This window comes from Halichoerus grypus, chromosome 8 (assembly GCF_964656455.1).
Source record: "Halichoerus grypus chromosome 8, mHalGry1.hap1.1, whole genome shotgun sequence".
Taxonomy (NCBI): domain Eukaryota; kingdom Metazoa; phylum Chordata; class Mammalia; order Carnivora; family Phocidae; genus Halichoerus; species Halichoerus grypus.
In genome coordinates this window covers 116,535,936-116,550,236 of record NC_135719.1, presented here as the reverse complement: position 1 = coordinate 116,550,236, position 14,301 = coordinate 116,535,936, and the positions used below count along the sequence as shown (strand labels likewise).

The 14,301-nt window shown below is 44.3% G+C and overlaps 1 protein-coding gene across 3 annotated transcripts in view; it reads right to left on the bottom strand.

Moving 5' to 3' along the window:
- MTHFD1 (methylenetetrahydrofolate dehydrogenase, cyclohydrolase and formyltetrahydrofolate synthetase 1) overlaps positions 1-14,301 on the bottom strand; it is a 62,040-nt gene that overhangs the window by 14,186 nt on the left and 33,553 nt on the right. For 2 of the 3 annotated variants that reach the window (XM_036120226.2, XM_078053807.1), the window contains exons 14-24: positions 13,425-13,532; positions 13,214-13,288; positions 11,193-11,295; positions 8,830-8,906; positions 8,062-8,202; positions 6,745-6,813; positions 6,367-6,478; positions 6,125-6,264; positions 3,406-3,447; positions 941-1,041; positions 1-83 (exon numbers count right to left, since the gene is read on the bottom strand). The exon at positions 1-83 is cut by the window's left edge and continues 95 nt beyond it. In XM_036120226.2, the coding sequence (XP_035976119.2) occupies positions 1-83; positions 941-1,041; positions 3,406-3,447; positions 6,125-6,264; positions 6,367-6,478; positions 6,745-6,813; positions 8,062-8,202; positions 8,830-8,906; positions 11,193-11,295; positions 13,214-13,288; positions 13,425-13,532 (1,051 nt within the window). The remainder of the gene's footprint in view (positions 84-940; positions 1,042-3,405; positions 3,448-6,124; positions 6,265-6,366; positions 6,479-6,744; positions 6,814-8,061; positions 8,203-8,829; positions 8,907-11,192; positions 11,296-13,213; positions 13,289-13,424; positions 13,533-14,301) is intronic. The other variant, XM_078053806.1, reaches the window with a different exon arrangement.

Here is a 14,301-nt window from a genome sequence, read left to right as displayed (position 1 = left end):
AGTGCGTGCATTTCACTGCATCAAAAGCCCCATGATCTTTGGCAAGGCGGCTGACGAGGTCCAGCTCAGCCTCCGAATCTGTCCTGGAAAGGCAGCGATTCGTGTTAAAGCAATGAGGATGTTCGCAGAGGACACTCTGTCTTGTGTTGGCCATGAGAACTCTAGTGAATTAGTCACTGATGAATGGAGACAAATCCAATAATACTGACTGGGTTTGACTCCTGGCTCCACAACTTACTATCTGGGTGACCTTGGCCAGTTATTGAATCCTTATGTGTTTTGGTTTCCACGTAGTAAAACGGGAATAACCGTAGCACTTACTTCCCGGGGACGTCATGAGGCTTAGACGACCAGTACATGCAAAACACTTGAACATTCCAGGCACATCACAGGGATCAATAAATACTAGCTTTTAAAAAACTTTTGTCTCCCATTCTGCTATGGTTTGGCCATTATAACAAGACCGAAACCAGCACTGCAATACCTAAACAACCTATACAAGTTCTCTCTTTCACGAACATTTCTGGCTCAACATGTTCGACTCTTTGTCAGGATACCATCGCACTAGACCTACGGAAATAAGGGCACTCTGTAGGGCTATGACCTCCTGTCAGCAGAGAAGGCCTCTAGAGAGCAAAAAAGAACATTTCACTTCAGGTCTGTGTGTCCTCCAGTGGCGAAGGGGGCCCTTGGGAGCCACATCTGACCCTGGGCCCTCGGCGGGAGAAGGGACGGGTTTGCGGGGGCATCTGTGGTGCCCGTCGCCCCGCAGGCTCTCGTCAGGGGCTGCCACAGCAGAGGCTTAATAACCAGTACCAGTAACCGAAGAACAAAGTAAAGCTAACCGCGGTGCTCCACAGTTAGCTCCGGGAGATGGTTTCTGGCCCTTTTTCACAGTCCTCCCCCCGCCCCCGCCCCGCCTCCTACTCTTTGTACTTACTTGAATGCGTTCACGGCCACTACCACTGGGACTCCAAACATTCTGGCATTTTCAATTTGTTTCCTTAAGTTACTGAAGCCTTTTTCAACCAGCTCCAGGTTCTGTCAGAACAACAGGGAAGGGTCCACGAGGTCAGCAGCAGGTTCCTCTTAAAAGGGAACGTGTCCCTGGCTGTCGGAACCGGCCCACGGCAGTCTGCGCATGCGTGTCTCCCGCCCCGGTGCGGGAGCGCCGCGGGGCCCTGACCCTGAACCAGCCTGTCGCGCCGCAGCCGCGCTGCAGTGGGGCCAGGCTAGCTTCCCGGCTGAACTGAAGGCACGAGGGCTGGTATGGCTGCTGTCATCACATCACATCTTAATGGCATATTTGCTGGCTGCAGGGGATTAGCTGCTCTTAAGTAAATTATACTGGCAACCTTGTGTTCGGTAGATTTTATGTACTCATATGGTACGAGGGTATAAACTGCCTCTACTCAGTGGCGCTCGGACCCTTCCGCCCGAAGACCGCGCCTAGCACAGTGCCTGGTGGGCATGACACAGCTGCCAAAGGGCTGTCGGAAAATATGCAGTGATCAGTGGTGCTTTCAAAGGTTCTAAGGAACTTGACCGTGAGCCTTCAGTGGGGACAAAGAAAACAAGAGAAATGCCATGTTTAAGAACCAAATACTGAGACATTTAAAGGAAAGTGATGAAGGAAACATACCTTCAAATATGTTAAATGTTAATGGCAGCATTGCTCACAGCCTTGGAAAACTGCAAACACAAACCTCCTTCAATGGGGGATGGGGCCAGTGAATTATGACATATACACTCAATAAATTCGTATCATATAGGTGTTACGAAAAGTGAAATAATCTGGATTAACATGGAACCTATCAAAGATGTACTACAGTGTACCAAAGTTGCAAAACTATGGACAGCTTAATTCCATTTTTGGACAAATACAAAAAAACATGTATATATTCAGGAAATATTTTAAATGTTGAAAAATATCTACCAAACTGTTCAGGGGGCTCAAATCATGTATTATATCCTTACATTGTCTAACTTTTTTTTTACAAAAAGGATGTTACTATTATAAGCTTAAAAATACATTAAATCTTTTTAAGATAAAAATATAATAGTCTTATATAAAAATAAATACACTGGATCATGAGCAAACCCCAGCAGTTAACAGCCCTTGGTCTGTGGATTCAATAAAACAGCAGAAAAAGGGGGTAATAAGATAAGGATAGAAAACAACTGAGATTATAAACATGACTTACGCCTTTTTCCCCTTAATAGTTGAAAACTAAAATTAGGATTTAATTGATATTCTAAAGAGCCCTGCTAATTCTTTACCTCTAATCACATGAAACCCAATTAATATGTAAGACTGATTGAGAACAGTTTTTAAAAAGGAGAATTTCTTAAATGAAGACAGCAGCTGGGCCAGTCAGGGGCAGTCACTCTAATTAGACACAGGAAAGGCTGTGGGGTGGCAGGAGGGCCAGAACTGTGAATTCCCCTCCCACGTGTGAATCAGACAAATGACCATAAAAGGCAAATCATAACTCAGAAGACAGGCAGACTCAAGGCACCAACAATTCTTTTCTAGCTGCTTGGAAATACTTCATTTAGGGCTTGAACAGTGGCACTATATTGCCCAACAATTTAAAAGTCTCCCCAAAAAGGCCGAAAAATGGAATGAACAGTGGCGGCAGCTGACCTCACCATCTCATGCAAGGGTCTGTCTCTCACATAACCACCCCAAACAGGCTCTAGCGATGTTTGAGAGGAAATGATCTAAATATCAAACGATTCAAGCTCCCGGTTCTTCTTTGAGCTCCTCCTTGATTGCTATCTACCAAATCAGATCAGGGAAACCTTACCTAGCAAAATAACGGGATCCTGACTGTATACTGGCCCTTTGACATGGATTTAAATCTACAGAAGACAAGACATTTCAAAAAAAAAAAAGTCCCTATTTGCTTCACACTCAATTGGCATTTCGTAATGAAGCAGCCAATGCAGGGACGACAATGGAAAGAAACGTCATTAGTCTAGGGCACGGTTTCTTAACCTCAGCACTCCTGACATTTGGGGCCAAATGAGTCTGTCATGGGGGCCATCCTGTGGGCTGTGGGGTGTTTAGCAGCATCCCTGGCCTTTACTCGGCACCAGGAGCTCTCTCTACCTGAAGTCGAAACAATCACAAATGTCTCTAGACATTGCCAAATGTCCCCCGACTAGAACCAACCACTGGTCTGGGGCAGCAGCTTCATGGCAGCCTCTGGGGAGCGGCTGTTTCATGAAGCACTTCTTCCCAACTTTATCCACTGCAATTTTTCAGCACACTGCAGGCCTGTTGGCGCCCTTGCCCCCAGCAGCCACACGCCCACTCATGTCCACACGGACTGGGTTGAGAAATGGTGATTCAGGGTGGGGTGCCCTCTAGGACAAGCGATTAGAAATGACTGAAGTTACCTCCTCTATGTAAGCCTTGGGAAGAGGCAGTCCAGCAGTAACCTGGAAGGAAAGGAAGCAAAGTCAGAGGCATTTTCTTACAATCCAATTTTAGCTTAAAAGGATGCCTTGCCAAGTGCAAAAGGCCAGAAGCTGCATCCCAGCGGGGGAGGGGTGGTTCATAGCAGGATACAGTTGTTTCGTGCCCGAAGGATTTAGGGTATCTGACCAACCCTACTGCATACAACAAAAATGACTGCTTTGAGCAGAGTGGGAGACGTCTGTGGCCTGAACGAAGGAGGTGAGGACAGATCTGTGAAGGCAGTGGGGAAAGGGATGTGTTCTAGGCAGGGGCAAGAACCTCAATGAGCAAAGCACACAGCAGTGGGGGTGGAAGCCAAGGTGCGTGTTGGGAAAAAGGCAGCGGTCAGCCCTGCAAATGCCACCCTGAAATGTCCACCAACGGAGTCTGTGACAAGCCCTGCGACAATGGGTTCCTGAGCTGCCCCGTGGAGCCAGCCCACGCCTTCATGGAGCTGAACGAGGGAGCACGAGCAAGGCAAACAAGAGGGACCCAACACAGAATTTTCTCCCTCCATCAGAGTATATTTAAGGTGTCAGAATACATAGCAGTGAGCTCACTATTCTGGAGGCGCCTGGTGGCTTGGCCCTGCTGTACCCACACGGACGAGCATTGAGGTGAAGGTGCCAATTCCAGAGACTCCACTGTGAGCAGTGCAGAGTGCCTTAAAGCCTTCAGCTTCTCAGCTTGGTGTGCTCCCATTCCTCGGGGACGATAGTGCCCCGACTCCAAAAGGGGCCCCGGAAAGGCGGGGCAGGGAGCAGGGACCTGAGCCACCATGTTCTGGGCCTTACATGCAGCTCCACGAGGGAGCGAGAGAGCAGGGCTGCCTCCCGGACAGAGCTCTGTGTGGGATGCTCTCCTCTCAGGGCTGCCCAGGTTAAGTGTCTGGCATTATTTTTCAGACCCTGAGATCAGGAGGAAAGAAGGTGCAATGGTGCAAGGGGAAAACATGTTGGTTATAATTGGGGAAAAAGGGGAGTCCATCCTGCACTCCTGGGCTAGACTGGAGAGGTGTGCTGGGGCTGGGTTATGGCAATGGTTCTCATAGTGCGGTCTGGGGACCTCATCCTTTCATGGGGTCCATGAGGTCAAGACTACTTCCACAATAATTCTAAGATATCATGGTTCTTTCCACTCCCATTCTCTCATGGAGTGTACAATGGACTTTTGCAAAGAACATGTGACGTGATCACATGCAGAAGGTGAGAGTCCAGTGGTCTTCAACTAGGCCAGATCCTGAAGAGATCTGAACAATGTACAATGCTTACATTTTGTTTGGGAAAATTTAACAACTTTTCATTAAAAAAAAAAAAAAAAATATATATATATATATATACATATATATATAATTTGGGGGGCATCTGGGTGGCTCAGTCAGTTGAATGTCTGACTTTGGCTTGGGTCACTATCTCAGGGTCCTGGGATCGAGCCCTGTGTCCGGCTCTATGCTCAGTGGGGAGTCTGCTTGTCTCTCTCCCTCTGCTCTTCCCCGGTTCGTGCTCTCGCTCTCTCAAATAAATAAAAAATCTTAAAATACATATAGAAATATATATAATTTTCGTTGCTATGTAACTCAGCTTCAATTCCTAATACAGTAAATATCATAGATATAACCCACTGAGACAAAAGTTCTTGCAGGTCCTCAATAATTTTGAGAGTGTAAAGAAGTTCTGAAACTAGGGGCACCTGGGTGGCTCAGTCGTTAAGCATCTACCTTCAGCTCAGGTCATGATCCCGGGGTCCTGGGATCGAGCCCCGCGTCGGGCTCCCTGCTCAGCAGGAAGCCTGCTTCTACCTCTCCCACTCCCCCTGCTTGTGTTCCCTCTCTCGCTATGTCTCTCTCTGTCAAATAAATAAATAAAATCTTAAAAAAAAGAAGTTCTGAGACTAAAATGCTTGAGAACTGCTATGTTAGGAAAACCCCGATCGCTACACTAAGAAATACTGATTTTAAGTGAAGGAGGTCTTATTTCTCACGTTGCAAGACTGGCTTCTGGAATTTAATAAGGCTAGGAATCTAATACTTCTTCAAATAATTTCTGAAAACTATCACCATGTCTTCATGTGCAGGCGCTGAAGAAAAGGTATTACAATAATAGGATAAAAGTGCAATTTCTAACCAATAGAAATTCAAGAAAACACAAAAGTTCAGGTTGGAGTTGAAGATAAACTAGTCCTGACCTAGTTTCTCTCTGTTATTCGGAGGCAGTCCAGGGCATATCTACCTTTCTCCTTTTCCTCCCTCCCAGGCTGGGCTAGTCTCACCCAGCATGCGCCTTTCAAGAAGGGGCTGACCTCTGTCTCAGCTAAATGGTTTGGTTGGCTGGCTGCCCGTGTCACTATTTAGAGGGAAAATGGGACTTACTTAAAAAGAACAGTCTGAACATAAAGGAGTTTTCTGTGCATCTAGCCAAGCACACGTCTTTGGTTTAGATATTATCAGAGGTTCCCTCAGAAAGACCGGCCATGAAGCCAATCTCCACAAGTGATAAGGTGGCCGGCATGAGAGCTGTGGAAACATCTCTTGCTCTCAGCACCCTATTAATCGTGAGGATAAGAGCAGCTTAATGAAGAAAGAGGGACAAGTCATCCCAACTTCCTTTTAGCCTTCAGCACACTGCTGAGAACCAGATTCTTTGAACTCCTGATCCTCACCGTGGGGCCGCCTCCGTGCATCTTAAGAGCCCTGACTGTGGCCACAAGCACCACGACGTGAGGGCGGAGACCAGAATACCGGCATTTGATGTTAAAAAACTTTTCCATTCCAATGTCCGCTCCAAATCCTGCTTCAGTCACTGTAAGTGAGGAGAAAAGCAACTGTAAAAAGGCCATTCCTAACTCCCTTGATGTTAAAAGAAAAACACCAGTTTATTCACAGATTTTGCAAAAATACTCACCCACAAACCCCTCAGGGCCAACAAGCTTGAGGGCAATCCGGTCTGCAATGATAGAGGAATTCCCATGTGCGATGTTGGCAAATGGTCCAGCATGAACAAATACTGGAGTGCCCTGTGGAAATCAAGATGGCATGGGCAAAGCTACCACAAATGGGATCATGTCTTTGGGAATCCAAAAGACAAAGACTTCCCAGCAGAGAAATACAACGCCACCTCTTTTATATTTCAGCAACATCCCAATCACAACAGTGAGAAAGAACGGGAGGAAAGAGATGAGCAGGTAGAGAACTCTCTGACTCCCCAGGAGAAGTGTGCTTTATAACCACTCTGCTCTGACACGGAAGACCGATTCGGGAAGGCAGGAGTCGCTCGGCTCACCTCTAATGTCTGCATGAGATTGGGCTTGATTGCATCCTTCATAAGCACTGTCAATGCACCACTCACCCCCTACAAGACAAAGGCATGACACCTTGTTTCCCAGCAGCAAAAACCTCCAATCTTTTGAACCAAAACTCAACATTCTTAGATCTTCCCTTTTTAGTGATTGTGCACCAATTGGTACTTTCACCTGAACTAGACCATCCATTTACTTATTTTTTTCTGGATATACTATGAAGTTGTCTCTTATTTCAAGCAGGAAGAACACACACAATGAAAATGACATTCACATGTAATTTGTGGAAAAACATGTAACTCTGGAAACAAGCATCTCAATCAAGCACTGTTGTTGACTGATGAGGGAATCCATTTGAAGCCAGTTTATAGCACAGAAATGCTAGCTCTTAGAGAACTGAATTATTTGTAACTTTGATGTCTGGGCAGAAATGACTGAAAACCAAATTCAGTGTGTGTTTTCCAAAGCTGAAACTGAAAAAGTACCCAGGAGTTCAATACACACTCTTAAATATCAGGTCCCTCTTTTAAGCCATCCAACCATAGTTGAATAAATTGGTAACAAAGTAAGAAAAGGCTATGGATCCCACCTATATTCAATTTTGGTGAGTTTCTAAGTTTCTGGTTTGGGTGTAAACATTTAAAACTATTTCCTGTCTTACACATATTGACTGTAAAAACAGGAAATTAGTATTTTCTCCCTTTTCTGAATTTAGCTGACAGACTGCTAATCACAGGCCAAACATTTTGGTGTATGTCAACATAAACAGGCTTTCAAAAAATTAATCTGTAAGATGATTTCATTCTAAACCTCATTTTACCACACAGACAGTTCGGAAATAATCCTGAAGTGGAGAACTAGCCTAGGAGGGCCATCAGACAAACCGGCTAATAAGTTGTTCCCAATGTGGTTATTAATTTGGAGATGGTGGTCAATAAGCCTCATGGTAAGAGGGAGGCCTGTTGTGGGGAGAAGCCAGGGTGTGACTCCAACCTCAGCAGCTAAGGACCTCACTGGGACAGTTGACATTCTCTGCAAACTGAGGTCATACACCCACTTCTAGAAATACTCACAGGATGAAGATGTTGCTCAAACCATCTGAAACCTGTGGTCTATTACTGGAGCATACCACCTGTTACTCGCTATGAGGTACTTTTTGGAAACTTCATAATTCTCTTGTAAGTAGCAAAATCACAGAGAATTTATCAGTAACCGCTGGGATACCCTAAGGCGACAGACCCGGAGGCATCACCAAGCCTCTGGGTCCCCGCAGAGCACCCTCTGAGCACCCGGGTACCCACCAGATCTTCGGTACTGATGGGCTCCCCTTTCTTGCTGGATGCCACCACCATTCTGCTCAGTCTCTCTCTCATGTCTTCTAGCGAACTGGTGAGAGCCAGCACAGCCATGATTTCACTGGCCACAGAGATATCAAACTGGGCCTGTTGGCCGGGAAAAGACACGACAGGCAACGCTGCATTAAACCAGAAGCGTGAGTTGCAAAAGCAATCCTTGTTTGCATCCGAGGCTTACACAAATAGCCTCAAAGGACAGAATGGCACAACGGTACACAAAGAACTTAATGAAAATAATTCTCCAATAGCAAAAATTTGTCATCAGTGATTCCAGGACCTTGAGTCGCCAATTTTTAAAAATAAATGTTCTAGCAGGACCAACAGTCTCTGCTGAAGGAAGCTTGTAATCATGTGGTGATGGTTTCCCTAACACACAAGGAAACAACACAGAAGCTCTTACAACCAAGAGACATATTGTGAACGGCCACACACAAAAAAGAGGCAGTTTTGATCCATTTATGTGCAAGGATATTCACCGGGGGCTCACCACCTCCAGGAAAAAATGCCGGGGGAAAAACACACAGGTGGCACATGGGATTTATGGCAAAACCTGTCAGGGGTGCTCAATGCCACACACCTACTCACTTCCATTTTAAAAGGGAGAAGGCAGAGTGGCACCTGGCAGTATCAATCGTACGGGAGAGGATGGAGGAGGACAGAAGCAGCAAGATCTGCTTCACAGGAATAATTCACTTAGAAAGAACAAACAGCTACCGTCCGTGTGTGCCCTTTCTCCGTTGGAGCCTGTCCGATGGTGATCTTCCTCAGGAATCTATCATTGGTATCCAATACTGTAGTAGAAAGAGAAGGTACAGAACAACTTTTAGTAAAAGGACCATAAAGTTAAACCAGCAGTCTTAAAACAAGTCCAACTTAATGACTGTCTATTAACATTTGATTTCAAAGCTGATGGCGAAGCTAGAATATGGGTGCAAGTTAAGAAATGATGCTCACATGCCATAAATGAACAGGAATTATTTTTAAAGAAGGATATGTTTATTTACTTTTATTTTATTTTTTACTTTAAAAAAAGATTTTATTTTTAAGTAATCTCTACCCCACAACGTGGAGCTCAAACTCATGACACATGACCCATGATCAAAAGTCGCATGCTCTACTGACCTGAGCCAGCCAGGCGCCCCTAAAGAAGGATATTTTTAAGAAATGTGGAGTGGCTTGGTTTTATTCTGTCTACAGAATTCAAACCATCAAGGAGAAATCTGGCATCTATTTTAAAGCCCACTGCACGTGAAAAGAAAAACAGAGCAGGCCAGTTTTTTAAAAGGCTGAGGTTATTGTTCTGTGGGATGACTCACTGACCTTACACCATCCTGAGAGACAAAAGAGCCATAAAGGCAGGGCAAGGCAAATGCTTTCAGAAGCATGCTAGGTAATAGATCTGCTCTTTCCTTCGGCACACTTAGAAGAAATAATTTCCATTTCGATGACAGAATATCTATCCAATTGTATACCCTTGGAAAACATGGCAAATATCAACCAACTAACTAATCTTAATTTCACCTTTCAGGACTAATTACTGTTAACATTTTAGTGCATTCCCAATTTTGTTTTTTGTATGACATGCCAAATAATCATAAAACACAAAACGAACAACAACAAACCAGTTCACACTCTAAATGGGTCAAACGGGAGAGGCATTTTTAAGGCACTCGATAACATGGGAAATTATTTTCCATAAAGACTGCAATAATTTAAACCCCCAAAGCAGCGTCTTGCACAGTGTGAGCATGTGTGTGTATGTGTCCACGCGCACGCACACACACACACACACACACACACACACACTGCACTTGATAAGTGAAGGATGTAATGTGCTGTTGGACCCTATTCTTATTTTAAAAAACTAGGTCAAGTTCTTTGTACTTAATTTCTCTATATAAAATAGCCAGTCAATAGGTATGATCCAGGGCGCCTGGGTGGCTCAGTCGTTAAGCGTCTGCCTTCAGCTCAGGGTATGATCTCAGGGTCCTGGCATCGAGCCCCGCATCGGGCTCCCTGCTCCGCGGGAAGCCTGCTTCTTCTCCCTCTCCCACTCCCCCTGCTTGTGTTCCCTCTCTCGCTGTCTCTCTCTTGTCAAATAAATAAATAAAATCTTTAAAAAAAAAAATAGGTATGATCCATTTTTTCCGTTGTCTCCTTCTACTTTCCTAGAAAGCATAAATTAGACATAAAGCAAAGGAAAACTGAACAAGATACTAAATTTTCAAAATGGATCTTTAGCTTATTCCTCATAAAATATACCATCTGTCTAAAGCTACTGAAGCAAAAGGAAGAGAAATATCAATGTGGTTTTCGATATTAAGGGAGTCATCTTTAAAACGCCATTAGCTAGCAAAAGTTACTGAGCCAATGAAAATCATTGAAATGCTCAATATATTTGCCCTTAGCTGCATTCCGCATGACTGGACAAAAATTCCTTCTCAGCAGTGACGTGGGATAGACAGACGCACTGCTGGTACCAAAGAAAATTCTAAGCCGTGCCAGTTGTACCCAGAGAAGCATCACACGGCAGTGAAGCCAGGCAACTCACTCGCTAAACTGCCAACTGTTTAAACCTTGAAGGCTACCTACTTTGTTACAGGAGTTTAATAAAATGAAGTAAAAATGAGTAGGCAAGCTAGAGAGCAACAAGAAAAAGCAAGTCACTTTATACCATACAAGAGTTCTGAGAGAAAAGAGCAACATGATTCAAGAAGTGATAAAACATAATTTCTCTACTTCATGACACCGGAACTTTTTGCATAAAATGAAACTTGCAAAATGCTATTTCTGGTGTAGGCATGAACCTCCTCGAAACCACCCTCACTCCAATCAACACTGAAAAAAGCCAGCAAAATGTCCAACGAACCCGACGAAAGGAGCTTTGATTACAGCTAATAAGCAGAGAGACTGATGGAGGTGACCAAAAAAACACGTAAGTCACTACCTTGGTCATGCCTTAACCGTGAGAACACCAACACATAAGCTTCTGGACCCCGTATTTTAATAACCCACATGGGCAGTGTGAGGTGTGCAGCCCAACGGAAGCAAATCAGGCGTCCATACTGCACGGGTACCTCTTTGCCAAGTTATGGTTTCTGGATCAATGTCCAATCTTGCAAATCTGTTTATCTCGTCGTCAGTCAGTGTGGTAGGGTCGGTTTTTTCAATGCCTAGTCTCTGAAGAGGCAGGAAAATTAAAACATGAATTAAGACAAAACAAATAAAAGCATGATAATTTTTTTAAAGATTTTTTTATTTATTTGAGGCAGGGGGCGGGAGGGGCAGAGGGCAAGGGAGAGAGAGAAACCCAAGCGGACTCCGCACTGAGCACAGAGCCTGATGCAGGGCTCAATCTCACAACCCTGAGATCAAGACCGGAGCCGAAACCAAGATTTGGATACTTAACCGAATGAGCCACCCAAGTGTCCCAAGCATGTTAAATATTTAAAAAATATATTCTCTATCTCCAGATGGGGTGCCTTCTAGGAAATATAAACTGTGTTATATTCAGAAGGGAAAACTATAATCCCTTAGGATGAAGCTTTATTTCCTCCTCACACACATACAAAGGTATTACTAACATGTTTACTTCTATATAACTGAGCACCAGAGGTACTTCCCTAAACCTAGCCCTAAATAAGCATAATGACCCACAAGTGTTGTACCTAATTCACCAAACCCAAACATATTGAAAGGAAAAAGCAAAGTGCAAAGCTTTTTCAATCAGACAACTGAGAAGCCTAATTCAAATGAAATAGGAGGAAAGGCAAAAATAAGTATCAATCATCAAAAATCAATGTAAATCACTTTTCCATGCTTTTTATATAGACTGCATTTTCACTGCCTTCTGACTGTTCCAAAAGGCACAAAAGAGGTTTGTCTCTTCTTCCTGAAGAACTTGGAAATTTTATTTACTAATAGTGTATATGCAGGTCACATCCTGAAATGGAAAGTGCCTATATAATGTATTCTCCTTTTTTTCTGAAGTGTGGTAGATCTGAGTGGGCTCCAGCAAATCCTGTTCTTCCCACAGTTCCTTTTTTATACTGTGAGGACTTTGTTTTAAAACCTCAGATGTGTTTTCAGAGCTGGCCCTCACTGGCTCATCAAACTGGTCTCACCAGCCTAGTACATGATGTTGTTTACAGAATCAGCAAAACTTTCAGTCACTAGGCTGAGAGTCCGCCGTTGACAGCCCACTCTGACTGAGCACACGGCACCAGACTGGGAGAGCACAGAGGATGCTTGGGGACCAGGAAAGGTTCTAGTTCCAACTTGGTGTGGGGTACTGTAGCCTCGGGCAAGTCCCTTGATTTCACACCCTAGAGCTTTTTAAAGGATCAGACAGATTTAGTCCAGCACCTCCCCACATCTGACAGAAAGTTCCATCATCAAAGGTAAGATTAGAAGTTGCCTGCTCAGGCACCTGGGTGGCTCAGGCGGTTAAGCGTCTGCCTTCGGCTCAGGTCAGGATCCTAGGGTTGTGGGACGGAGTCCCCACATCAGGCTCCCTACTCAGCAGGGAGTCTGCTTCTCTCTCAGCCCCTCTCCTGCTCATGCGCTTGCTCACACGCTCTACCTCGCAAAAATAAAATCTTTAAAAAAAAAAATAAATAAGAAGATTCATGTTTTTGTATGAACACAAGTTCACATTTTTCTTGGACCTAGGAGTAGGATTTCTGGGTCATATGGTACAGTGTATGTTTGATGACTATATATTTGTAATGGAAATTCAAATAAAATATAGAAGTAACCGCTCTTGCTTAAGATCCCAGTGCCAGGAAGAACAGGTATTCAAACTCCAGGATGCTGGCATCCTGACTCCTATCCATGCTATAAAGGACATATCAGTCTTCATCCTAACTGAGGGCAGGTTGTTGGCGCTCTCCTTATTCCAGGACTAACCACTTAAAATTTATTGATGAATGAGAACCTCTACCACCAATCTTTGCTAGGTGTATCATGACCTTAAGACCATGGTTATGGATGTAACTTGATCCAAAATAGGTTACTCTAAGGAGATTTTCATTTCCTTATCTCTTTACCAATCACCCAATTTCATACAATATCAAAAATGAAGAAGGGAAAATTTTACCTGTAACCTTCGGATTTGGATATCGGAGAACTTTCTCACTCCATTTACTGATGGTACCAAACGATTGAAGAGAGCCTTAAAGAAAGGGAGGAAAAGGGCTTTTAAATGAGAGGAACTGCCTCGCTACCCGCAACATCAGCACCCGAGGGGCCAACATTAATTTGGGTGCTTTAACCCTTTCAAAAGTGTCCCTGGGGCCTCAGCAGCCTACCTTGTCTGTCTGCGTCAGTTCATGGAACATCCGGGCATCGATGGCTGCGGCGACAAGGTTATTTGCTGCAGTGATGGCATGGATGTCGCCGGTGAGGTGGAGATTAAACTATAACAGAGCAGAGGCCACGTCAGGCTTTCAACTTCCCTGCATCTTTCCAACCATCAGTGTATCGCAACCCAGCCAATCCCTACGTTAAAGCTAACGGAAAACCAACAGCAGTACAGTTAGCGAACAAACACCCAATACAAATAGCTCTTGAAAACATAAATTATAGACTCTCTCTCCTCAGGAGGAACTGGAGCTTAAGGGACACGTCCCGTAACCATGAACGCCACACTACCAGCGTCAACAGCAACCCTGGACTACTGAGGACATACTCATGTCCTTTCAACTGTGACCGAGGAGAAGTAGATGAGAGCAAGCCTATGCCTATGTGCCTGCACAGTGTTCCCATTTCTGTAGTTACCACCTTAATTCGCGTTGTGTTGGTTCTTCCCACTCTCATGCTTCATTTGATCTCTCACTTAAAATTATTATTCCCACTGAAAGCCAGACCTTGGAGTCCTTGTCATGTCAAAAAACTAAGCTGTCTCACAAGTCTGCATATTAAGATGTTTTCCCCTTAAGTGTTACTTCTGATGAAAAACCAATCATCTGTCCACTAAGAGGTCTATAGAAAAAGGTTAATCTATGGAAGAGGGGAAGGGGGTGGGGGGATGCGTCAGCCTGGTGATGGGTATTAAAGAGGGCACGTACTGAATGGAGCACTGGGTGTTATATGCAAACAATGAATCATGGAACACTACATCAAAAACTAATGATGTAATGTATGGTGATTAACATAATAAAATAAAATTTAAAAGAAAGAATATTA